This window comes from Coregonus clupeaformis, unplaced genomic scaffold (assembly GCF_020615455.1).
Source record: "Coregonus clupeaformis isolate EN_2021a unplaced genomic scaffold, ASM2061545v1 scaf1900, whole genome shotgun sequence".
Taxonomy (NCBI): Eukaryota; Metazoa; Chordata; class Actinopteri; order Salmoniformes; family Salmonidae; genus Coregonus; species Coregonus clupeaformis.
In genome coordinates, this window is record NW_025535354.1 from 41,584 (window position 1) to 68,669 (window position 27,086).

The 27,086-nt window shown below is 45.1% G+C and overlaps 2 protein-coding genes and 1 pseudogene across 3 annotated transcripts; all 3 read left to right on the top strand.

Moving 5' to 3' along the window:
* The first annotated feature begins 1,438 nt into the window (after positions 1-1,438).
* Positions 1,439-12,781, top strand: LOC121564122 (annotated as a pseudogene).
* Positions 12,782-13,904: 1,123 nt separating this feature from the next.
* LOC123487923 lies at positions 13,905-22,102 on the top strand. The gene is made up of 5 exons (XM_045218913.1): positions 13,905-14,658; positions 19,496-19,620; positions 20,105-20,141; positions 20,332-20,606; positions 21,118-22,102. Exons 1-5 carry the CDS (start codon positions 14,638-14,640, stop codon positions 22,100-22,102), a joined length of 1,443 nt encoding a protein of 480 aa, XP_045074848.1. The 5' UTR covers positions 13,905-14,637.
* LOC123487924 lies at positions 22,083-26,354 on the top strand. Of its 2 annotated transcripts, none has more exons than XM_045218914.1 (4): positions 22,083-24,787; positions 25,028-25,281; positions 25,624-25,711; positions 26,100-26,354. In XM_045218914.1, the coding sequence occupies exons 1-4, from the start codon at positions 22,105-22,107 to the stop codon at positions 26,282-26,284; spliced, it is 3,210 nt and encodes a 1,069-aa protein (XP_045074849.1). In that variant the 5' UTR covers positions 22,083-22,104; the 3' UTR covers positions 26,285-26,354. The 2 variants fall into 2 exon arrangements, with proteins under 2 accessions (XP_045074849.1, XP_045074850.1); XM_045218915.1 differs by having other exon boundaries at positions 25,073-25,281.
* The last annotated feature ends 732 nt before the right edge of the window (positions 26,355-27,086 follow it).

Below are 27,086 nucleotides of genomic sequence, written 5' to 3' on the forward strand. Positions count from 1 at the left end.
ATTAGGCAAAACACATGTCGTTTGAATGGTCAACCATTTTACATGAGTTACAGCATTTTATTTTAATAAAAAATTAGGTTATATGGATTCATTGTATATATTAGGTATGACTGTGCTGCATAGGTACAAAAAAATCTAAAATAAATAAACTAAATTGTGCCAGCATTTGATAACACATGAAAGCTGCTGTGGGTAACCATGGCAATGGGGACTCCATTGTGACATCACAAGAGTCCGATTCTGGAAGGTTACCTGTTGCACAGACAAACTGAACAGTGCAAAGAGACTGATTCAACTAACCACTGACAAATTATTAATGTCCTATTTCATTAGTGAGAGAACACACTGCTTACTTCAGAGGTAGGTTGTAATATAACTTATTGTGAATGTGTTTCAGTAGTATAACTTATTTTCAAATTACTTGTGTATGAATGTGACATTTTAAGTAGACCTAACATGACTAGTGAAACTGTTGAAGAGAGATAGTTTTGCTTGAGTCCTCTTTTTGTGAGAAAATGCTTCATCCTGACACCTGAGATGTCATGTTACAATTGTAGTGAGCCAGCCTAATGGCTAATGCATTCTATTGATGACAGAAAAAAAACCTCTCTCTGTGTTAATCACCAACATATGTTGTAATCAATTATCTCAATAAATATGTACCAAAAGAGTAGGTTGTGTAAAAAAAAACAAGTACGCCTACCTAAGTTGTAGCTGATTCATTTCTAATAAGAATACATATGTTCTTAATTGAATGGACATCCATTTCAAATGGTTGAATTGATAGACCTCTTTAAATTGAGGTGCACTCAAGGGCACTCAAAGAGAAGACTGGCATTTTTACCTCCTTGGTTTTTAAAATAGATGAAACTGTACAAGTTAGGTCCTGCATGGATATAGAGTCATTTTCTACCCAAAACACAGTGTTTTCAATGATATGATGGAAGTGATTAGTGTGGTTTGTGAGAACCAGGCCCAATATGGAGTAGAGCTACATGAGGGGTTGAATAAGGCTCAATAGTAAGGTACAGAAAGACCCTGAAGTTTGCTTTTTAAAGTCTGTGTTGTGCTTTTTCATCTGCCATGGCAACGCCTTCGTTCACAATGATGATGTCACGAAATGATAAGAACAGCCAAAATCGATTCATTTGAACTTGGTCGCTTTTCCAGTAGCCAACTTTTTACTAGTAATTCAGATAGGCCTATTGCCTAAACATATCTGGATCAGGATTCTCACTTGCTTAATTGTAAGTAGCTGGGAAGAAAACGTGTGCACATTGTAAATGCATTATTATTTGGTTAGCGAACACCCACTTACTCAACGTTGTGTATTTTCCAGTTATTGTTAGCTAAGAGGGAAGACATGGAGGGTTCAACGCTGACAGAGGAGGGGTGAGTGTCGGTTGGAGGAGAAGGGCGATCTAGAGCAGACTACGTGATGGAGCTGGGAGCCAGGTTGGCTCTGGTTTGCAGATCCAGGATCAGGAGAAGAAGATGAAGAGGATTTGGTTCAAGTTCGAGGAAAATGCCAAGACTGATTGAGGAGGTAACAAGACCAACTTTGACAAAGTCGACAAGAGTTCTGTTTAACAATATTAATTAAAGCAAATATAAGTTATTATAAGGGCAAAATGTTCCATATGCCATGGAATGTAAGCTAACAATGTTTTGTCCTTATTTCTTTTTGTATTAGGCTACACCATGGCAATGCTTATAACTGTTCTTGTCTAAATGTGTTGTATCGTGTCTGTCTGTTTCAGTGAATTTATGTCCTCCCAGTTCTTATGGTTGTCTGGTCATAAAAATAAACAACCGTTCTATCATAGACGCTCATATCAGGATTATGTGGTTGTCTCACCTAGCTACCTTAAGTTGAATGCACTAACTAACTATAAGTCGTTCTGGGTAAAAGCGTCTGATAAATGGCTAAAATGTCAAATGTTATGCTGGGTGTAGGGCATCAATCAATTCAATTTTATCAGTTTTTTTCTATATGGCCCTTCGTACATCAGCTAATATCTCGAAGTGCTGTACAGAAGCCCAGCCTAAAACCCCAAACAGCTAGTAATGCAGGTGTAAAAGCACGGTGGCTGGGAAAAATTCCCTAGAAAGGCTCAAAACCTAGGAAGAAACCTAGAGAGGAACCAGGCTATGAGGGGTGGCCAGTCCTCTTCTGGCTGTGCCGGGTGGAGATTATAACAGAACCATGCCAAGATGTTCAAAAATGTTCATAAGTGTACAGAAACCCAGCCTAAAAACCCCAAACAGCTAGTAATGCAGGTGTAGAAGCACGGTGGCTAGGAAAATCCCTAGAAAGGCAAAACCTAGGAAGAAACCCAGAGAGGAACCAGGCTATGAGGGGTGGCCAGTCCCTGGCTGGGGTGGAGATTATAACAGAACCATGCCAAGATGTTCAAAATGTTCATAAGTGACAAGCATGGTCAAATAATAATCAGGAATAAATCTCAGTTGGCTTTTCATAGCCGATCATTTAGAGTTGAAAACAGCAGGTCTGGGACAGGTAGGGGTTTCGTAGCCTTGCAGGCAGAACAGTTGAAACTGGAATAGCAGCAAGGCCAGGCGGATTGGGGACAGCAAGGTGTCATCATGCCCCGGTAGTCCTGACGTATGGTCCTAGGGCTCAGGTTCTCAGAGAGAAAGAGAGAACGAGAGAATTAGAGAGAGCATACTTAAATTCACACAGGACACTGGATAAGACAGGAGAAGTACTCCAGGTATAACCAACTAACCCCAGCCCCCCGACACATAAACTACTGCAGCATAAATACTGGAGGCTGAGACAGGAGGCGGTCCGGAGACACTGTGGCCCCATCCGAAGAAACCCGGACAGGGCCAAACAGGAAGGATATAACCCCACCCACTTCGCCAAAGCACAGCCCCCGCACCACTAGAGGGATATCCTCAACCACCAACTTACAATCCTGAGACAAGGCCGAGTATAGCCCACAGAGGTCTCCACCACAGCACAAACCAAGGGGGGCGCCAACCCAGACAGGAAGATCACGTCAGTAACTCAACCCACTCAAGTGACGCACCCCCCCAGGGACGGCATGAAAGAGCACCAGCAAGCCAGTGACTCAGCCCCTGCAACAGGGTTAGAGGCAGAGAACCCCAGTGGAGAGGGGAACCGGCCCGGCAGAGACAGCAAGGGCTGTTCGTTGCTCCAGCCTTTCCGTTCACCTTCACACTCCTGGGCCAGACTACACTCAATCATATGACCTACTGAAGAGATAAGTCTTCAGTAAAGACTTAAAGGTTGAGACCGAGTCTGCGTCTCTCACATGGGTAGGCAGACTGTTCCATAAAAATGGAGATCTATAGGAGAAAGCCCTGCCTCCCGCTGTTTGCTTAGAAATTCTAGGGACAATTAGGAGGCCTCGTCTTGTGACCGTAGCGCACGTATTGGTATGTACGGCAGGACCAACTCGGAAAGATAGGTAGGAGCAAGCCCATGTAACGCTTTATAGGTTAACAGTAAAACCTTGAAATCAGCCCTTGCCTTAACAGGAAGCCAGTGTAGGGAAGCTAGCACTGGAGTAATATGATCAAATTTCTTGGTTCTAGTCAGGATTCTAGCAGCCGTATTTAGCACTAACTGAAGTTTATTTAGTGCTTTATCCGGTAGCCGGAAAATAGAGCATTGCAGTAGTCTAACCTAGAAGTAACAAATGCATGGATTAATTTTTCTGCATCATTTTTGGACAGAAAATTTCTGATTTTTGCAATGTTACGTAGATGGAAAAAAGCTGTCCTTGAAACAGTCTTGATATGTTCGTCAAAAGAGAGATCAGGGTCAAGAGTAACGCCTAGGTCCTTCACAGTTTTATTTGAGACGACTTTACAACCATCAAGATGAATTGTCAGATTTAACAGAAGATCTCTTTGTTTCTTGGGACCTAGAACAAGCATCTCTGTTTTGTCCGAAGTTTAAAAGTAAAAAGTTTTCAGCCATCCACTTCCTTATGTCTGAAACACAGGCTTCTAGCGAGGGCAATTTTGGGGCTTCACCATGTTTCATTGAAATGTACAGCTGTGTGTCATCCGCATAGCAGTGAAAGTTAACATTATGTTTTCGAATAACATCCCCAAGAGGTAAAATATATAGTGAAAACAATAGTGGTCCTAAAACGGAACCTTGAGGAACACCGAAATGTACAGTTGATTTGTCGGAGGACAGACCATTCACAGAGACAAACTGATATCTTTCCGACAGGTAGGATCTAAACCAGGCCAGAACTTGTCCGTGTAGACCAATTTGGGTTTCCAGTCTCTCCAAAAGAATGTGGTGATCGATGGTGTCAAAGGCAGCACTAAGGTCTAGTAGCACGAGGACAGATGCAGAGCCTCGGTCTGACGCCATTAAAAGGTCATTTACCACCTTCACAAGTGCAGTCTCAGTGCTATGATGGGGTCTAAAACCAGACTGAAGCATTTCGTATACATTGTTTGTCTTCAGAAAGGCAGTGAGTTGCTGCGCAACAGCTTTTTCTAAAATTTTTGAGAGGAATGGAAGATTCGATATAGGCCGATAGTTTTTTATATTTTCCGGGTCAAGGTTTGGCTTTTTCAAGAGAGGCTTTATCACTGCCACTTTTAGTGAGTTTGGTACACATCCGGTGGATAGAGAGCTGTTTATTATGTTCAACATAGGAGGGCCAAGCACAGGAAGCAGCTCCTTCAGCAGTTTAGTAGGAATAGGATCCAGTATGCAGCTTGAAGGTTTAGAGGCCATGATTATTTTCATCATTGTGTCAAGAGATATAGTACTAAAACACTTAAGTGTCTCTCCCGATCCCAGGCCCTCGCGAGATCTGTGCAGATCCAGGACAGCTAAGCCCTGGAGGAATACGCAGATTCAAAGAGGAGTCCGTAATTTGCTTTCTAATGGTCATGATCTTTTCCTCAAAGAAGTTCATGAATTTATCACTGCTGAAGTGAAAACCATCCTCTCTTGGGGAATGCTGCTTTTTAGTTAGCTTTGCAACAGTATCAAAAAAGAAATTTTGGATTGTTCTTATTTCTCGATTAATTTGGAAAGTAGGATGATCGAGCAGCAGTGAGGGCTCTTCGGTACTGCACGGTACTGTCTTTCCAAGCTAGTCGGAAGACTTCCAGTTTGGTGTGGCGCCATTTCGTTCCAACTCCTGAAGCTTGCTTCAAAGCCCGGGTATTTTCTGTATACCAGGGAGCTAGTTTCTTATGACAAATGTTTTTCGTTTTTAGGGGTGCAACTGCATCTAGGGTATTGCGCAAGGTTAAATTGAGTTCCTCAGTTAAGTGGTTAACTGATTTTTGTCCTCTGACGTCCTTGGGTAGGCAGAAGGAGTCTGGAAGGGCATCAATGAATTTTTGTGTTGTCTGAGAATTTATAGCACGACTTTTGATGCTCCTTGGTTGGGAGTCTGAGCAGATTATTTGTTGCATTGCAAACGTAATAAAATGGTGGCTCCGATAGTCCAGGATTTTTGTGGAAAAACATTAAGATCTACAACATTTATTCCATGGGACAAAACTAGGTCCAGAGCATGACTGTGGCAGTGAGTAGGTCCAGAGACATGTTGGACAAAAACCCACTGAGTCGATAATGGCTCCGAAAGACTTTTGGAGTGGGTCTGTGGACTTCTCCATGTGAATATTAAAATCACCAAAAATTAGAATATGATCTGCTAGACTACAAGGTCTGATAGGAATTCAGGAAACTCAGAGAGGAACGCTGTATATGGCCCAGGAGGCCTGTAAACAGTAGCTATAAAAAGTGATTGAGTAGGCTGCATAGATTTCATGACTAGAAGCTCGAAAGATGAAAACGTCATTTTTTTTTGTAGAATTGAAATTTGCTATCGTAAATGTTAGCAACACCTCCGCCTTTGCGGGATGCACGGGAATATGGTCACTAGTGTAACCAGGAGGTGAGGCCTCATTTAACACAGCAAATTCATCAGGCTTAAGCCATGTTTCAGTCAGGCCAATCACATCAAGATTATGATCAGTGATTAGTTCATTGACTATGACTGCCTTTGAAGTGAGGGATCTAACATTAAGTAACCCTATTTTGAGATGTGAGGTATCACGATCTCTTTCAATAATGGCAGGAATGGAGGAGGTCTTTATCCTAATAAGATTGCTAGGGTTCTGAACACCACATGTTTAGTTTTGCCCAACCTAGGTCGAGGCACAGACACAGTCTCAATGGGTATGGCTGAGCTGACTACACTGACTATGCTATTGGCAGTGTCTGTTTGCCTTGGTGGGGTCTGGGGCCAGTGTGAACGATCTGGATAAAAGGGGTTGCACCCCGCTCCACTACGCTGCTGCCTCCGACACAGACGGAAAGTACGTCTCACACCTCTCTTACTGTTGTGTGTGTTGTGGTGCCATGACCTTTCACATTTCACTGTAGTCTGGAGAGTATGTTGTGGTGCCATGACCTTTCACATTTCACTGTAGTCTAGAGTATGTTGTTGGCCGTGTTTGAATACATACTAGTGTTAAATCTGCAGTGTGAAAGCTTGGCCACGTCTCCTTTGGGAAAGTGTCTCTGCTTGCTTATCTGTCTGTCTTGATGTTGGTATAATGATTAGTGAACTCTTGACCTCTGACCTCTAGGTGTCTGGAATATTTGCTGCGAAACGACGCTAACCCAGGGATCAGGGACAATCAGGGCTACAACGCAGTCCATTACGCGTCTGCGTACGGACACCGCCTCTGTCTGGAGCTGGTGAGTCAGAACCACAGGGGACTAGACGCCCTGCATTCACAGACCATTTTGTCTGCGTCCCAAATGGATGTAGGGCCCATAGGGCTCTGGTCAAAAGTAATGCACTATATAGGGAATAGGGTGCCATTTGGGACAGACGTTGATATTCAGTAGGTTTTAAGGTGTGGTTGCATGTTTGTCGTGGCCGCATCGTCACTCTTGATGTTCTTTTTCCAGATTGCAAGTGAAACACCTTTAGATGTGGTAAGTACCAGTTGGTTACTTTTCCTCACACTAGCTTGTTTAAGATACGAATGCAACACCCCAGTATGTCTGCAGGGGCTGGTCACTGAGATTTACAACATGAAACATGCTACTAGACTAACCTTCAAAGTAAATATGTTACAAGTCTAAACTGGCCCGTCCTTGTCTTTCCCCAGCTAATGGAAACCTCAGGGACAGACATCCTGAACGACTCTGATGTCAGAGCTCCCATCAGCCCCCTACACTTAGCTGTGAGTAAAGCCTACCTGCTCCTGTAGGGGTCTCGCCACATGACAAATGGCACCCTATTCCCTATTTAGTGCACTACTTTTGACCAGAACCTTATGGGCCCAGATCAAAAGTACTGCACTACATGGGAAATAGGGTGCTATCTGGGATGCAGGCATGGTGTTGTTTTTCCACCAAAAGTTGATTGTCCAGACACTCACACACCATGTTCCTATCTGTTCCTGATTAGTGTAAAATACATGCATATTTTGACACGGTGATGATGAGGATGATTTCCTTATTTTGCCATTTGAGTTAATCAACCTCCAACAGAGGAGTAGTAGTGTGTTTGTTTCTAAATCTCACGCTTGGCAGGGACCTTCGATGTTGATGCTGGGCGGGAGAAAAAATGGGCACCCGATTTGAGAGACACTGGTCTACTTTAGAGGTCTAGGACTGTTTCTGTTCAGGCATACCACTGGTCTACTATAGGACATTGATTATATTAAGAGTGTATATCTGTTCAGGCGTACCACTGGTCTACTATAGGACATTGATTATATTAGGAGTGTATATCTGTTCTGGCATACCACTGGTCTACTATAGGACATTGATTATATTAGGAGTGTATTTCTGTTCAGGCGCACCACTGGTCTACTATAGGACATTGATTATATTAGGAGTGTATATCTGTTCTGGCATACCACTGGTCTACTATAGGACATTGATTATATTAGGAGTGTATTTCTGTTCAGGCGTACCACTGGTCTACTATAGGACATTGATTATATTAGGAGTGTATTTCTGTTCAGGCATACCACTGGTCTACTATAGGACATTGATTATATTAGAGTGTATATCTGTTCTGGCATACCACTGGTCTACTATAGGACATTGATTATATTAGGAGTGTATATCTGTTCAGGCGCACCACTGGTCTACTATAGGACATTGATTATATTAGGAGTGTATATCTGTTCTGGCATACCACTGGTCTACTATAGGACATTGATTATATTAGGAGTGTATATCTGTTCAGGCATACCACTGGACTTTGCTTCAGACTGTGTGTTTGTTTCCATTCAGGCGTACCACGGCCACCACCATGCTATGGAGGTCCTGGTTCAGTCTCTGCTGGATCTAGACGTGAGGAACAGCCAGGGGCGCACCCCTCTGGACCTGGCTGCCTTTAAAGGCTATGTGGAGTGTGTTCACGTCCTCATCAACCAGGGAGCCTCCATCCTGGTTAAAGACTTCACCCTGAAGAGGACCCCCATCCACGCTGCAGGTACGCATAGGATATCACGTAAGACCTAGAGATTCTGTAATTCAAAAGTTTTCCTTACCAAGATGGACATTTGTTTGGTCATGTTGCTAGGACGCCAATGTCCACTCTAGGGATATTATATAGCATAGTGTGAAAATGCCCACTACACACTGATCTAAGGTCATTTTTTGTCATTATTGCTGAGGATCTGGGGAGGGTAAGCTGATCCTAGATCAGTGCACAGGGGGACTTCTATCCAGAGCCAGGTACACAGCTAGCAGGTGACAGGCTTCGAGGGCCTCAGCCCCAAAATGTTTTATTATCTGCTGTGTTAACATCATGAGGATGTCATCTACCAATACCACTGTTCTAGAAATCTGTCTGTTCATGTGAAGGTAATAGTCGTCCAGCAATCAGCTCATATCCTCTCTGTTTAGCCTCCTCTAGCTACCAACGGTCAATCATCTCACATTTATATCCTCTGTTTATCTTCCTCTAGACCAAGAATCATCTCACATTCTTATATCCTCTCTCTAGCTACCAAGGTCAATCATCTCACATTCTTATATCCTCTCTGTTTATCCTCCTCTAGCTACCAACGGTCATTCGGAGTGTTTGCGTTTGCTGATTGGAAATGCTGACCTCCAGAGTCCAGTGGACGTTCAAGACGGGAATGGACAGTAAGTCAATTGGGTTTTGGATACAATTCCTGAAATAAAGAGATTTTGACACTAGTTCTACGTCCCAAATGGCACCCTATGCCCTACTTGGTGCACTACTTTAAACCAGAACCCTATGGGCTCGGGTCAAAAGTAGTGTACCATATAGGGAATAGGTTGCCATTTGGGACTCAGCCTGGTTATTACCAGTTTGTAATATGACCTTGTTGTCTTGTGTATCAGAACCCCTCTGATGCTGTCGGTGCTGAGCGGACACACAGACTGTGTGTACTCACTGCTCAACAAGGGAGCCAGCGTAGAAGCCAAAGACAAGTGGGGCAGAACAGCGCTACACAGAGGGGGTGAGGAGGAGAGCTGGCTGTATACGCTCACACACAGAAAGAGACGGGGAGGCTCAAATATACATATTATCTTCAGAAAAGTAGTTGTCCATGGGTAGTGGTGTATTCATCCCTGTAGGGGGACCTGCCTCCAGACATCATTTGTAATAATTGATGATTCATTATTATATCATTGATTATTAGTTATTCAAATCCATTCTTGTCTCCCCGCCCTTCCTCCCAGGCGTTGACGGTTCATGAGGAGTGTGTGGAGGCCCTGCTGCAGCACAGCGCCAACTTCCTGGTTCGGGACTGTAAGGGGTGGACCCCTGTCCACCTGGCGGCGGCATCCGGACACATCGGGGTGCTGGGGGGGCTCCTACACGCCGCCCAGTCAGTGGAGACCCTCCCCGTCATCACAGACAACCAGGGCTACACGCCACTACACTGGGCCTGCTACAACGGTACGTACTGGACTAACGGAACACTAGATCTTTTCTGATTTTCTCTCTTCAGCACCGTAAACATGCAGGCCATACAACTAGGGGTGTAACGATTCGATTTGTATCACGATTCGTGGTTGTCGATACGATTCAAGGACGATATTGGTTCATTTAGAACGATACGATCCGAAACGATTCAGTGACTTGAAATCGATTCAGTAACCTTTTAGCCAAAAATTAAACCAGTGTGACTGAAATAAATACCTGGATACTGGACAGTGCAGGTGAAGTTTCCTAGATTCCTGTTTCTTGTAAGGGACCGCAATGGTGGCTTCATACTTTCGCTCGCTCGGCTTCTCCTCTGTCGTCCGCCATGCTATGTTTTGTTGTCTTTGCGCCTTTGCGCTGCTGCTGGCGTGGGGCGATGACGTCACGGATAGGCAGACTGAATCGAGTAATGTTTAAAGCCTTTATCATTAAAAGTGCTAAGAAAAAACATCCATATAAAGTCTGACGTGCTTAAATCCAATGGGTTATTTCCTAGTATCGATACAATCGATTTATTACATTTTAAAACGATGTTAGAGTGATATATGTTGTCCAAAAGGCCAACTCACCGAGCACAGATCGATGTAGTTGGATCATAGGAATATAAATCGATACATCGATGTAGTAGATGGATCGTTACACCCCTACATACAACGGTCGCGTACTGACTAACTGGACTGTAGCTCTGTTCTCTCCTCCATGAAGTGTACACTCATCTCACTCCCTCTTGTGGCTTGAAAAGCATTCGATTGGTGTGGACGGAGCCATGTGGGGGAATGAACAAGACTACAACAGAATTAGGGGTTATGACTCTCAGTGGAGGACCTTACACTGAAACAGGACTTTGTCAGGGATTGACATAGCATATGTTGTAGCTAAAACATATTTTGTGACTTCACCATTGTCAGATGTGTAGCTTTCTCTGAGAGTATTGTTGTGGTCTGCAGCGACGTCATCTTTTTCCGGTATGAATCAATCTTCCACTAGGCCATGACACGTGTGTAGAGGTGCTGCTGGAACAGGAGGTTTTCCACAAGACCGAGGGCAACTCGTTCAGCCCCTCTCCACTGTGCTGTGATCAATGACAACGAGGGGGCTGCAGAGATGCTGATTGACACTCTGGGGCCGGCCATTGTCAACGCCACTGACACCAAGAACCGGTAACTACAGCACATGACAAAGTCCTTTTCTTCTGGAGAATAATGTTGTCTTGGGAATAAAATGACCTCTGGGGTTGGATGAGGGATTGTAGATTACTTTTAATACATCTATTAGTGATTTTATATTTCTATGGTATAAACAGGGTTAATTGAACAAACTTGTTTATAACAGTCCTACATGATATCGGTGAAATAAGTTTCCTCTCTCTCCAGGACCCCCTGCATGCGGCGGCTTTCATGGACCACGTGGAGTGTCTTCAGCTGCTGCTAGGCCACAACGCCCAGGTCAACTCCCCCGATGCCTCCGGGAAGACCTCCCTCATGATGGCTGCTGAGAACGGACAAACCAACGCTGTCGGTACGCAGCCCCTCCTCCTCCGCTTTGCCTCGCCCAGCCGGCTTAAGTTCAACATGTCTGTTTTACATTTGAATAAGTCGCTTAATTTCCTAATTGAGTTTCTTTATGTTTCTCTGTCTGTGTCAGAGCTGTTGGTGAGCAGTGCCAAAGCAGAGCTCACCCTGCAGGATGCAGTCAAGAACACTGCTCTTCATCTGGCCTGCAGTAAGGTGAGCATCCTCACATGAAGATGACGTTCATCTGAACAGTTGGCTCTCTCTGGTTTAAATTTTGGTCTGACATGTTTGACTCTGGTTTTTAAAGGGGCATGAAACCAGTGCTTTGTTGATATTGGAGAAGATTACAGACAGGAACCTCATCAACTCGACTAACGCAGCCTTACAGACGTACGTATGGTTCAGCTGTATTAATTGGGCCAGAAGAATTAGAAGAAGTGCACTATATATTGAATAGTCTGGCATTTGGGAGGTATCCTCATTTGCTGCTGGCTAATCTGACGGTACTTTCTCCTCAGGCCGTTACACGTTGCAGCCAGAAATGGTCTGACGGTGGTGGTTCAGGAGCTACTAGTGAAGGGTGCTAGCGTGCTAGCAGTCGATGACAATGGTAAGATCCATAACGCTAACACCGTTTTCTTCTGTACTTCTCTTCTCAATGTGTCCACAAATGTTTCTCTCTAGTCCACTGCTTGGTTATTGTCTTAACTTTGTATCTCCTAGCCTGCTGTTATTTCATGTTTTTCACCAAAAGTGTTATAGTAAACGGTGATGCTCCTGAAGTGACCCTCTGCTGTTCTGTTTGAACCCCTCAGGTTACACGCCTGCCTTGGCCTGCGCCCCCAACAAAGACGTGGCGGACTGCCTGGCGCTGATCCTGGCCACCATGATGCCCGTGTCCCCCCGCAACCCGGCGCCCAGCCTGTCCTTCAGTGCCATTAACCACTACACCACCAGCCCCTCCAAGAGTGTGACCTTCGACAGCCTGCCCGTGCTGCGCAGCCGAGCACAGCTCCTACTGCAGCTTCAACAACATCGGCCACCGCGACCACGATGGAGGCTTCTACAAGGATGAGGAACTCAACGACTCAGACTCAGAGACATACTGAGGGGGGTGGTGGTCGCTGCCCAGGAGGGGAGCCAAGGGGCAGGCGGATGGACAGTGAAGTGGGGCAGAGGCCACAAACAAATCCACACATACACACCGTGTCTTAAATCACCACAGCCAGCTTTGGGAGGGCACGAGCCGAGACAGTCCGCACAGGAGCCTTAAGAGTCCTGCAGATGGAGAGAGAGAAATGGAGGAGGGAGGGAGAGGGGAGGCACAACAGGCTGGCTGGCCACACTCATCCTCTCGTACCACCAGGTGTCCTTCCAGCAGATACTGGACTTCAGAGGAACTGCTGCTGCTATACCCCACCTTTACCTTTACCCACAAAGGTCCTAAACGGTAGAAACTGTCCAGCCAACAGACAGACGGACACCTTATGACGGCAATAACCTGTAGTCCAAGGGGATAGTAGCACTTCACTGAGTGAAAAACAGACATGGACCAAAAGATGTGGAAGAAGCCTTTTCAAAACCTGTTTTGACAGTAGAAATGGGATTGAGCGTTTTGGCCTGAGAAAAAACATAAGGAGTGATGTTTCATTTAAGTTTTATGAGAGTGATGGTCATGTTTATCCGCACACTAAGACAGTCAGAACGCACCTAGCCTCTTGTCTGTAATCCATGTGGGAGGAGGGGAAATCATTTATTTTTTATGAACAAACATTTTAATAATATCATTCATGTCTTAAGCTCCTGACCCTCTGTGGGAACCAAAGAATCGTAGTATTTGCTCTCATGAGTAATTTCAAAGAATTTCCCCCCAATGGCACCCTATTCCCTTTATAGTACACTACTTTTGACCAGGGCCATAGGGTTCTGGTCAAAAGTAGTGTACTCTATAAAGAATAGGGTGCCATTTAGATTTTGCATTTGTATGTGAGCGACAGGACTTTTTACATTTGCGTTATTAAACCTACCTGTCCTTTGCCCTCTAGAAAATATTTTAGAAAGTAAATTATTAATTCATGTATTCTTTCTTGTGATATTTATGTCATCATTTTGTGCCTTCTTTAGTTACTGAGGGGAGGTTAGGATAGTAGAGGCAGCTGTATGAGCGAAAACAATGATGCACACTAAGTACTACAACGTTTGTGAAAAGCACTGATACTATTCCGAGGCATACGAGGGGGAAAACATGCCTCCCTTGGAGAGGAGAAACACTGTAAACCAATGGTAGGACAGCAGCATTTAGATTTTCTTCTGTTGAAAAAAATATATATATATTATTTGTCTTGTTCTTATAATCAATGTATTTTGACAGGTTTTGCTTGCTTAACTTCTTCAAAAAAATGAAACCACTCAAACCTTTTATGTGATTGCTTGTTCAAACCCCCGTTTTTGTCTCTTTTTTAAAATAATTTTAACTGGAAATATGTACAATACATATGCTATGTTCGTCAAATCAGGATCAGGAGGTTCACAGGTTTTTTCGTGTCCTTTTTTTCTTTAAAAGGATGAAACTAGCATGTACATATGAAATAGTGACTGAATCGAAACTCCCATGAATTCTTTCAGTATCTGAAGATTGCTGTATATTTTATGAGTAATAAAATAAAGAAATGAGTTATGTTATTTAATAATGAACTATGGGTTATCTGTTTTATGTGACAACCGCAGTATCAATTTCTAGGTGACAGTGGTGCTAATCCCAAAAGAAAGGCTACATACAACAAGGAACAAGAAGTCTATTGGCAAAGTGATGAATATTGCATGTACCTTGGCCTAACGGTGTGGGTTATGTATTTTATTTTTCATGGCGTCCTCAACATTACAGTTTTAAGGGCAACAATAGCCTAAATTTGTTTACAACTCGCAGGATTTCCATACATGAGCTTTCAACAACACAGAGTGTTGCATCAGCACGAGATCGAAAGTGCGTCAAATCTGTACAGGTCATTGTTACGTCATCACTGATAAACGTTGAAACTGATGAAAAACCGCTGGAGCAGTTCAGTCTAAACCTCCCTAGTGCTGGAGGATTGCGTTTGTTTTCGCTCTGGATGCGCGTTCATTTTGGCAAGGAAATGTGCTGATTTTGCAAGGAGATGGAGAATAAAGAGTTCAAGGTAGGCATGTTATTTATTTTTAAATCTTCAATTATATTAATTACTGTGGATTAAATATTGTTTAACAAATGAAATAATGTGCTATTCATGCTGTAATATCAAACTAGAAAGTCTATGGCCGGGGAGTCATGAGAGTTGGCTAAAGGTACAGTAGGGTCAAATGGGGGTCAAAGGTTATGACAGCACCTTCATGAATTCGTCCAAAATGGCACCCTATTCCCTATGTAGGCTAGTGTACTACTTTTGACCAGGAGCCATAGAAGGGTTGGCTGACTTCACGAAAATGATGCTCGCGCATCGATGGCCGGAAGTCGTGTATCTTGTTATGATTCTGAACCTCAGCTAACAACAAGCTGCCATGTGGGGAATCGTAGCTCTGTGGCATGTTTCAGCTTGTTGTATGGTGTTATTGATACCATGTCTTGTTTTGAGGTGTTTTGACTGATATCATGTCTATGCAATGACTCAAATTCGCTACCTAGCTAACCAACAACAACTGTAACAATGTATTTGAGACGAGTTCATTGTTCAAATGTATTTATGTTTGCATTAAACATTTAGAGACTAAATATAGTTTACATGTTGTCAACAGTCTAAGTCAAACCCTGTCTATTTTGCCCCATAGTTGCATGCCAGTTTTGTTGCTTAACAACCAACCCCTCTATAGAGTCCCACAGTGGAGGTGTGATAATACCCATAAAACCTAGTGGTCAAACAGGGACATGGTTCCAATCGTTTTTCCACCATTCATTTTTCCCATAGCCGGTTTTAGAAACACATAAAATAAGGGCTGTATTTCGTGTAGGCTTACCCTGGCGTGACGTTTTTGTAACTATGTAAATCTCTCTCGAACAAGTTGACTTTTATCAGTATATTTACATTTTACATTTATATCATTTAGCAGACGCTCTTATCCAGAGCGACTTACAATGGTGCATTCAACAATTGGTGCATTCAACTTATGATAGCCAGTGGGACAACCACTTATTTTTCTTCTTTTTTTTAAACATGACTTTGTGCTGTCTTTCAGAGGTCAGAGGTCAATGGGAATGACCTCACCCTCATAGACCTGGATGACCCCATCAATGAAGCTGATGTTATGAAGGAAGTCAGGTAAGTGATTTACACTAATGACACATTTGTGACTGGTTACAGGATCACATAGGCCTACAGATACAGATTCAGTAGTAGGTCAAAGGTCACCGCCTATGGAGAGGTAGGCCCAGAGCCATGTATTTAGAGAGTTGGGACATTGAGATATAAACTCAGCAAAAAAAGAAACGTCCTCTCACTGTCAACTGCGTTTATTTTCAGCAAACTTAACGTGTAAATAACGCATCTCCCGAGTGGCGCAGTGTTCTAAGGCACTGCATCGCAGTGCTAGCTGTGCCACTAGAGATCCTGGTTCGAATCCAGGCTCTGTCGTAGCCGGCCGCGACCGGGAGACCCATGGGGCGGCGCACAATTGGCACAGCGTTGTCCAGGGTAGGGGAGGGAATGGCCGGCAGGGATGTAGCTCAGTTGGTAGAGCATGGCGTTTGCAACGCCAGGGTTGTGGGTTCGATTCCCACGGGGGGGCAGTATGAAAAAAAATATATATATATAAAAAAAGAATAAAAATAAAATAAACAAATAAAAGAATGTATGCACTCACTAACTGTAAGTCGCTCTGTAGCTCAACTGGTAGAGCACGGCGCTTTGTAACGCCAAGGTAGTGGGTTCGATCCCCGGGACCACCCATACACAAAAATGTATGCACGCATGACTGTAAGTCGCTTTGGATAAAAGCGTCTGCTAAATGGCATATTATATTATTATTATTATAAGAGCGTCTGCTAAATGACTAAAATGTAAAAATGTAATGTAAATATTTGTATGAACATAACAAGATTCAACAACTGAGACATAAACTGAACAAGTTCCACAGACGTGTGACTAACAGAACAAAGGGGGGGGGTCAAAATCTAAAGTAACAGTATCTGGTGTGGCCACCAGCTGCATTAAGTACTGCAGTGCATCTCCTCCTCATGGACTGCACCAGATTTGCCAGTTCTTGCTGTGAGATGTTACCCCCTCGTCCACCAAGGCACCTGCAAGTTCCCAGACATTTCTGGGGGGAATGGCTAAATCCTAGCCCTCACCCTCCGATCCAACAGATCCAGGCTCTTCGTGGCAGAACACTGACATTCCTGTCTTGCAGGAAATCACGCACAGAACGAGCAGTATGGCTGGTGGCATTGTCATGCTGGAGGGTCATGTCAGGATGAGCCTGCAGGAAGGGTACCACATGAGGGAGGAGGATGTCTTCCCTGTAACGCACAGCGTTGAGATTTCCTGCAATGACAACAAGCGTAGTCCGATGATGCTGTGACACACTGCCCAAGACCATGACGGACCATCCACCTCCAAATCGATCCCGCTCCAGAGTACAGGCCTTGGTGTATCGCTCATTCCTTCTACGATAAACACGAATCCGACCATCACCCCTGGTGAGACAAAACCGCGACTCGTCAGTGAAGAGCACTTTTTTGCCAGTCTTGTCTGGTCCAGCGACGGTGTGTTTGTGCCCATAGGCGACGTTGTTGCCGTTGATGTCTGGTGAGGACTTGCCTTACAACAGGCCTACAAGCCCTCAGTCCAGCCTCTCTCAGCCTATTACGGACAGTCTGAGCACTGATGGAGGGATTGTGCGTTCCTGGTGTAACTCGGGCAGTTGTTGTTGCCATCCTGTACCTGTCCCGCAGGATGTTCCGATCCTGTGCAGATGTTGTTACACGTGGTCTGCCACTGCGAGGATGATCAGCTGTCCGTCCTGTCTCCCTGTAGCTCTGTCTTAGGCGTCTCACAGTACGGACATTGCAATTTATTGCCCTGGCCACATCTGCAGTCCTCATGCCTCCTTGCAGCATGCCTAAGGCACGTTCACGCAGATGAGCAGGGACCCTGGGCATTTTTCTTTTGGTGTTTTTCAGAGTCAGTAGAAAGGCCTCTTTAGGGTCCTACGTTTTCATAACTACCGTCTGTAAGCTGTTAGTGTCTTAATGACCGTTGCACAGGTGCATGTTCATTAATTGTTTATGGTTCATTGAACAACATTTTACATTTTAGTCATTTAGCAGACACTCTTATCCAGAGCGACTTACAGTTAGTGAGTGCATACATTTTCATACTGGCCCCCCGTGGGAAACAAACCCACAACCCTGGCGTTGCAAGCGCCATGCTCTACCAACTGAGCTACAGGGGACTAGCATGGGAAACAGTGTTTAAACCCTTTACAATGAAGATCTGTGAAGATATTTGGATTTTTACGAATTATCTTTGAAAGATCCTGAAAAAGGGGACGTTTTCTTTTTTGCTGAGTTTATGTATACATTACATGACACAGTAGATATCCATATGACATCTTGCTCCCCATGGGCAATGTTGACATTTTAAACAATGCTATGTAACTGAACATCTATAATTAGAATTTACTTATAATGAAAGGATAAATGAAAGGCTCCAAGGCGCTAACATGGAGTCCTTTTTAAAAGTTGGCAGAATTCTCTAAATATTTGGCTCTGGATAGGCCGAGTCATCTCAAGAGTATTGGAGCCATATAATTTGAGTGATTCTATTCTAATTCTAGAATGATTCATTCTAATTCTGTGATTCTAATTCTATAATTACACATCCTCACACTCACATTATAGCAGTGACCTAAGAGAGATTCCTTTTCTCTATCTAGATCCCATAAAGATCACAGAGAGGCTGAGAGACTGACCAATTTGGACGAGGCTGTTCTAGACACAGATACCCCAACTCAGTCACAGGAGGTTGAAGAAGAGAGTGAGTTGGACGAGGCTGTTGCCATCCCATCTCAGTCGCAGGAGGTTGAAGGAGAGAGTGAGTTGGACGAGGCTGTTGCCATCCCATCTGAGTCGCAGGATGATGAAGGACATAGTGAGTTGGACGAGGCTGTTGCCATCCCATCTCAGTCGCAGGAGGTTGAAGGAGAGAGTGAGTTGGACGAGGCTGTTGCCATCCCATCTCAGTCGCAGGAGGTTGAAGGAGAGAGTGAGTTGGACGAGGCTGTTGCCATCCCATCTCAGTCGCAGGAGGTTGAAGGAGAGAGTGAGTTGGACGAGGCTGTTGCCATCCCATCTCAGTCGCAGGAGGTTGAAGGAGAGAGTGAGTTGGGACGAGGCTGTTGCCATCCCATCTCGGTCGCAGGAGGTTGAAGGAGAGAGTGAGTTGGACGAGGCTGTTGCCATCCCATCTCGGTCGCAGCAGGTTGAAGGAGAGAGTGAGTTGGACGAGGCTGTTGCCATCCCATCTCGGTCGCAGGAGGTTGAAGTAGAGAGTGAGTTGGACGAGGCTGTTGCCATCCCATCTCAGTCGCAGGAGGTTGAAGGAGAGAGTGATTTGGACGAGGCTGTTGCCATCCCATCTCAGTCGCAGGAGGTTGAAGGAGAGAGTGAGTTGGACGAGGCTGTTGCCATCCCATCTCAGTCGCAGGAGGTTGAAGGAGAGAGTGAGTTGGACGAGGCTGTTGCCATCCCATCTCAGTCGCAGGAGGTTGAAGGACAGAGTGAGTTGGACGAGGCTGTTGCCATCCCATCTCAGTCGCAGGAAGTTGAAGGAGAGAGTGATTTGGACGAGGCTGTTGCCATCCCATCTCAGTCACAGGAGGTTGAAGGAGAGAGTGAGTTGGACGAGGCTGTTGCCATCCCATCTCAGTCACAGGAGGTATGATGTATTTTTCTATTACATGGATGACATTTCATTGAGATATTTTGTGTTTTAATGACGCAAAATTGAATTCCAGCCTAACTCTGCTTTCTGTTGTCGCCATCAGGCTGCAGTGGTGACCTTCACTACCGTGACCCATAAGGATGAAACTTCCCAGACCAGCCTCACCCTCAGCAGGGGAAAGAGAAGCTACCCAGACCTACACACCTTTGTGCAGGACATGAAGGACGAGTAAGTTGCTCTTTGGCTTCCCCATGCATCCCCTAGATATGTTCCCCTATCTCAATTGCATACTCCTCGTGTCCTCTCTTCTCAAAACCCATTGGATGAGAAAGCCAGAGGTCCCGCCCTTCTGACCTTCTCATCCAATGGGTTTTGAGAAGGAGGTGAGGAGATTGAGAGTCTCCCATAGTCTCGGGCCAATACAAAGGACTCAACGGACCAAATAACCAATCAGGGATGTCTGGGTGTGGCCTAGTTCCATAGAGGTCCATCCTTAACGTAGTCTAAGATAATAGAGGTAATGTCCATCCATAACGTAATCTAAGATAATAGAGGTAATGTCCATCCATAACGTAATCTAAAATAATAGAGGTAATGTCCATCCATAACGTAATCTAAAATAATAGAGGTCATGTCCATCCATAACGTAGTCTAAGATAATAGAGGTAATGTCATGTAGTTCATTGTGTACTTGCATTTATTTACTTTTCAGCCATTGGAATCTGCTGAGTGAGAATATGCGTGCCGGGGGTGAGTTATAGTCACCTCTAAAGTAGTTAATGTTGGTAAAATGGACCAAACATTCATTTGTGGAAATCCTGCAGGACCTTTAATCCTGAACCACTGCTTTAATTGACTAGCTTGAGTAAATGGTTCTACGTTTTATATCAGTGCAGCCCCTTTAACAAACTAACTCTGGATGGTCTTTTAACATTGCAGATGAGCAGACATGAGTTTAGTGCCAAGTGCATGGATATTGTAGCATGGGTGATGGAGTCTACATCCACTGTGGTTGTTCCCGCCCTTGACCTCACCATGCAGATAGAGCTCTCTGATTCGCCAAGCTCTTCTGGATCAGGAAGTAATGAGGCAGGAGAGGTGACCTCTCTTGGCCGCAGCGTCAGATTCAGCTGTAGTGGAGGACCCAGCAGGTGCACCAGCGCCAGAACCGCCTGCAGCACACGCACTCCCACGCCTTTCCCCTCCTCTCACAGGTACCTAGCCCTATCCCTCCTCTCACAGGTACCTAGCCCTATCCATGCCTCTCACAGGTACCTACCCCTATCCCCTCCTCTCACAGGTACCTAGCCCTATCCATGCCTCTCACAGGTACCTAGCCCTATCCCCTCCTCTCACAGGTACCTAGCCCTATCCTCTCCTCTCACAGGTACCTAGCCCTATCCCCTCCTCTCACAGGTACCTAGCCCTATCCCCTCCTCTCACAGATACCTAGCTCTATCCCCTCCTCTTTTTGCAGGTCTTTCCTGTTATAGGTACAAATATCCATTCCAGATCCACTTAGTGAGAAATACTACTTAGATACTACACAACCACTCTAAAAAGTTTACTCTAAATGTTAATGTTTGGACTGAGTGTGGTTTGAGATGGTTCACAATGTTTCCTTTGAATAACAATAACAAGGTTGAGTTTGTGTCCCAAATTCTTGGATCATATTTTTTTATTGTTGTTACCATGTATTATTAATTTCTATTGTGCATTCTGCAGGTGTTTGACCTCTTTGCTGAGTGAGGACAATGAGCGATATGTCTCCTCACCTGAGGGTGGCGATAGAGAGATGAGACACAGACCACACTCAGCACCACTGAGATCTGTGTTTGGCATCTCTGAGGACTCTGTCTTCGACATGGTCCAGAGCGGCCAGTCGCAGGGTGACATCGTACCGCCGCCCAAACGGAGTAGACAGGAGAAATACAGACCTAGCAAAATGTCAACGGACGGCAAGTTTATGATGGGTATTGTCGAGTTGGTTATAAACCTTCTCAACTCCAGATGGGCTGAGCTAATGCGAAGTGTCAGTCAGGGAACTCTAGTTCTGCTGACTGGAAGTATCTCAGCAAGTCAACAGTTTGCCCAAGAGATGCTAAGCATGGCGACTTCTAAGATGTATTCCCATGCCATAGAGCATATTGCGCTCGGCCACAAGTCTCCCCTTGAGTTAGAGAGGGAGCTTGAGGCCATCTTGGGTCCTCTGGCTGGACAGGTCATAGTCATCATCATAGATAGCATCATCAAGGCTAAAATCAACGGAGGAAATGAGGGGAGAGCGACCAGCCCCTTGACCTATTTTCTAACTGCCATTTCGGCAGAAATACAAAGCCTAGTGGTTCACAGATCGGCTAGCAGTCCATCCACCAGACTGTCCAACAACGACCCACTGCTGAACATTTCCAAGTCGAAGGTCTTAAGATCAGTTCTGCTCAAAATGGCAGAGCTCTTTGGCCAAGGTCCAAGTGAAACCTGTCTAGTTCCACTAGTCCAGAGTCAGTCCAACAACTCCATTTGCGACTGGACTGTGAATGCAGGCACCATTCATCCAAGTACATTTCTGTCCGACAACAGAATGATAGAAGTGTCATCCGATGTTGTGGATCTTGTACTTGAGGTTTTTTGGATAACAGGATTTTTGGATAACAGGAACCCGTCAAGGCCACAGAGTGCCTGCTCCACAACTCAGCTAGTGGAGCAATAGATATGAGAGCTCTTGCTGGGGACTTGGTCAGACAGGTGTCTGTCAAACTCAGCCCGTTTGTCTCTGAGAGTCAACTCTCCACCATGTCCATGACAGATCTGTCATCATCTTTTTCTGACTCCACCTTGAAGCAGTTGTGTTCTCGCTCTGTTGTTGCTCTGGTAACTGCCTGTCAAGCAATCAAAACAGAGCTCGAGAACCAGAGACCTACCAACCTGGCAGCCAGAGACCTACTATCGTCTCTGGTAGAGACCATTGAGGACATGGATATCTCTGACATCCTCCGGGGCCCGTCGGCCATTTTGGAGGTGGCTGCTGTGATAAAGCACCCAGAGATGTCCACCTCGACAATATACAGATCTCTGCTTCTCGACTCATCTCTCGCCTCCTCTAAGATGGTCACTGAGAGCATTATCTTCAACAACCCATGCCCATCAGAGGAGAATGTGAGTATTCAGAAGGAGCTCCCTGCTGATAAAGTTGACATCCTCCATGGTCAACCAGTGGAGGAGTATATTGTCAAAGCTGAGCAATGCATCACTCAGGTCATTCAGGATGCAGCTGTGACATATACTGCTGCGCTGGATAAAACCGACACTTGTGGGAAACTGTCGGAAATCCTATCTGTCCATGTTTCCTCAGAGAATATTGAGGAGGCATCCTCTGATCTCTTTGGTGGAATTATTTCCGACCTGCTTGAGGTATATGAGGTCAATAAGGCCTCCAAGCGTACGAAATCAGGTCGCAAAATGTTCTGGGTGGAAGTGAGTTCAGGTTCCCAGAAGATTTATACCAAAACCCTGGACAAACTAAGGAAGCTGTTCACCTCCCACCATCTCACTGAGGGAAAAAATACTCCTGTGCAAATCGAGCTTTCTGCAACTGGACTACTTGTAACTGAGGCCACTGTGCAGGAATCTCCTGTAACTGAGGCCACTTTGGCAGTGTCTCCTGTACAGAAGACAGACAGTAAGACCCCTTCTAAGTCCTCAGCCTCAGCCTACCAGCTCACCCTCGACACCTGCACTAAAGGGGTAATCAAACAGGTGATCTCGGTGCTGAGGGTGGACACTTCAAAGGAAAACTGCTCCGCTTCCGTTGGGGAGAGCACGTCAAATTCATCCTTCGACTTCAACCAGAAGTTGGACTCGATAATTTCGAAATTGGAGGACCTCACCATTTCGAGTGATGTGACGTCAGCCGAGATTGCCACACTCACGCGATCTCTTAGTGCAGCCAGCAGAACCTCTAACATTTCTATCCAGAGCTTTCACAGTGCTGAGTTCCGAGCTAAGGCCAAACACATTGTGAATGAGACCATTCTCAGAGCTGCTAGCAAAGCCAGCCATTCTTTGCTACAGAGCATGCCTAGCACCACCTTCTCACACCATGCGGTTTCTACAGCCGAAGATATAGTAAATATTATCATGCAAGACCTTGAAAGTGTATCCCAGTACACTGTGGACGACGCAGACTCCTTCCCACTAGGAGAGAAAAAGCTGGAGTTCCAGCTCAAACCCAGAGTTGTCTTTGACAACTTATTGGATGCTGCTCAAACCATGTACCACAGAGTAAAGGATAGACTGAACATCTTTTTCTCTTTTCCACCAGTGTCAGTCACCACAGCCAAATATGTGCTGGACTCCACCCCTGTGGAGACACTCAGACGTTCTAAGTCCGCTGACACTGCTCTTGTTGAGGACAGGAGACGCCCTCCGTCTGTGAGAAGTGAGAAGCCTTTGTCAAAAGTCTGTTTGGCTAAAAGGTCTAAAACCCTTCTGTCTTCGAGTGGCTCTTCAACAGACCACCATGTAATTGACACATGCAGTGAGGATGTCACTCTGCCCACCAGGAGTATGTCAGTTGTGAGCAACAACAGTTTGAAGAGAGCCTCTCCTCTCCACGGCAGTGGATTGAGTGAAAGTTGCAAACCTCTTGTGGCTCTAAAAGACGTAACAGTGGCAGTCAGCCAAGAAGGCTTTAGCAAAACTGCAAAGAAGACGCTCAGCTTGATCCTAAATGTGATCAAGTGTAGAGTGGCCAACTCTGAGAGTTCATCTGTTGGGCAGATTGCAAGTGAGGAGTGTCTGATAGCCACTAACATGTTAGACTCTGTACTGGAGAGCCTTGACCAGTTGCCTGACATGAGCGCTGCCGATGAGATCACAAGGACAGAATCCCATACCTCTATCGCAATGGACGAGACAGGTTCACGGTCAATGCTTGTGAGCCAACAAGAAATAAACATATCTGACACCAATATCATAGTTAAAACTATAATGGACACATTGAAGACGGACGACCCAGAGATGACTTCAGCAGAAGAACATCTGGATAGGCTCCTGTCAGTTGAAGCCCTTCAAGGTGCATCTGGCAACCTGATCGCAAAGGTCCATGGTCTCATTCAGGAGATAACCATAAACCGTCAGCTTCAATCCATGGTTGGCCACAGAAGCCTCTCTCAACCAGCGCTGCCTAAACCAGCCCTGAGGAAGCTGTCAAAGGACGATGCCTCAGAGCTCATTTACAACTTTGCCCAGACTTCTGTTAGGAGACTCCTGGGGCAGTGTATGGGAAGGCCTTTGCCACCATCAGCTGAAATGGTTTTGGATCAGGTCATCAAGTTGATGACAGACGTGGTGATGGACAGCCTGACTTATGTGTCCAAGTCTACAATGGAGGATGGTAAGTGAAAGTACCTCTTTTCATCTGCATAGGACTTAATTGTAACAAGATGCTCAATACATTGCGTTTTATGATGTAAAATTCACTGGTTGTGTCCAAAATGGCACCTTCTTCCATATTGAGTGCACTACTTTTGACCAGACCCTATGGGTCCTGGTCAAAAGTAGTGCACTATAAAGTGAAGAGAATGCCATTCGGGATGCAGTGACTGACTTCAATGGCTGCGTCCTCTTCTCCCAGTTATTGTACACAGGTCGGTCACACTAGCGTGCTCTTCTCACTCAGACACCAGCAATGCCACAAGTGACATCACTCATGGTGTTGTAGCTGACCTTAATGCTACTGAGGAATTCCCTGCCAGGAGCCTTAGCCCGGCTGATGTAAAGGCTGACGGCATGGCCCGCCTTCCCTCTGCCAGAGGGGAAGAGACTAAGAAGAACAGGAAGTGGCGTTTCCTACCGAAAATGCATAAGTTTCCAAAGATCATGATTAAGGTAGGGTGCTCTGTGTTTTGAGATTACATCTGTAAGGCAGGGCTGAATTTTACCCTACAGATTCACTACACCCCTATTGTCTCTCAGCATTAGAACAAAACTGTTGTCATTGTCTTTAGGAGGTTGAGTGAGGACGCTGTAATGCAATCCTAATACACATGGGAGAGAGTCAATGGCTATGTCCCAAATGGCACCCTATTCCCTATATAGTGCACTACTTTTTACCAGCGCTCTATGGGCCCTTTTCAAAAGTAGTGCCTTACGTAGCGAATAGGGTGCATTTTGGGATGCACACTCTGTATTTTACACAGGCTCAGTTGTCCTGATGTGTTTTGTCAACAGCTGTTCAAGACAAAAGGGGAACCGAAGAGCCACCCTAAACAGGATGCACTGCCTACCAAACGTCTCAGAGAGACTCATATTTCACAGGGTAAGTGATAAGCATCGATAATGTCATATTGATGTATCACCCTATGACAAGCTTGTTAAAACAGTGACAACAGATACAGGCAGACCGACGGACAGACAGGCAGACGGACAGGCAGGCAGACAGACAGACAGGCAGGCAGACGGACAGGCAGACAGACAGACAGACAGACAGACAGACAGGCAGACGGACAGGCAGGCAGACGGACAGGCAGGCAGACAGACAGACAGGCAGACAGGCAGGCAGACAGACGGACAGGCAGACGGACGGGCAGGCAGACAGACAGACAGGCAGGCAGGCAGACGGACAGGCAGGCAGACGGACAGGCAGGCAGACGGACAGACACAAACACACACATTCATTTTCTGATTATGAAATGTTCTTATGACAGATGCTGAGTGTGAGGTTCCAGAGGTTCCATCCACTTCCCCTCCCAAGGAGGACCTGACAACCACACCGGCCCCTGCTCCCCAGGAGTCCCAGTCCCGTAAACGCCCACTCATAGTCAGGGTGTTACACGCTCTCTCCAGAGCCATCTCCAAACCATTCAGAGGAGCTTCTGGGAAGAAGAATTAGCCAAATGCCTGATTTTATTAATATTATATTTTAATCAGAGCCTTTATTTAATAAAACATTACTGCATTGATTTCTGTCTATAGTAGTCTTCATGTATGTGCAAGATAACGGTAAAGTACTTCAAATCACATAGTCAAAAGTATTCATAGTGAAGTACCGTTTATGATTATTGATTGTGGAAATACACATAATACAGAAAAGTTGTTGTCACATACAAAGACAGACATAAAGGAGAACTCCGTAGACCAGTCACATTCTCAAGCCATAACTAAATCCATGAATGGATCTCCTATAAGATGACAGGAGAACATTTGTAACACTTTCTATGAATCCAGGCTCTGTCGCAGCCGGCCGCGACCGGGAGACTCATGGGCGGCGCACAATTGGCCCAGCATCGTCCAGGGTAGGGGAGGGAATGGCCGGCAGGGATGTAGCTCAGTTGATAGAGCATGGCGTTTGCAACGCCAGGGGAGTGGGTTCGTTTCCCACGGGGGGCCAGTAAAAAAAAATATATACATATATTTATTCACTAACTGTAAGTCGCTCTGGATAAGAGCGTCTGCTAAATGACAAAAAAAAAAAAAAAAAAAAAAAGCCTATATCTATAATGCATACACTCAAGTCATTTACATTTTACATTTTAGTCATTTAGCAGAAGCTCTTATCCAGAGCGACTTACAGTTAGTGAGTGCATAATTTTTAATTTTTTTCATACTGTCATACACTCATAATGACTTAATTGAGTTAAGTGTTAAGTTAAGTGCAGTTATAAACACATAATGAGGGCTTATTATGTATTTCT

Coding starts and splice junctions, on each gene's coding strand:
- LOC123487923 (XM_045218913.1), top strand. CDS start 14,638: ATGGAGAATAAAGAGTTCAAG. Junction 19,621..20,104: donor GTGCAGGACATGAAGGACGA/GTAAGTTGCTCT, acceptor TTTACTTTTCAG/CCATTGGAATCTGCTGAGTG. Junction 20,142..20,331: donor GTGAGAATATGCGTGCCGGG/GGTGAGTTATAG, acceptor TTAACATTGCAG/ATGAGCAGACATGAGTTTAG.
- LOC123487924 (XM_045218914.1), top strand. CDS start 22,105: ATGAGAGCTCTTGCTGGGGACTTGGTCAGACAGGTGTCTGTCAAACTC. Junction 24,788..25,027: donor CAAGTCTACAATGGAGGATG/GTAAGTGAAAGT, acceptor CTCTTCTCCCAG/TTATTGTACACAGGTCGGTC. Junction 25,712..26,099: donor AGAGACTCATATTTCACAGG/GTAAGTGATAAG, acceptor TTCTTATGACAG/ATGCTGAGTGTGAGGTTCCA.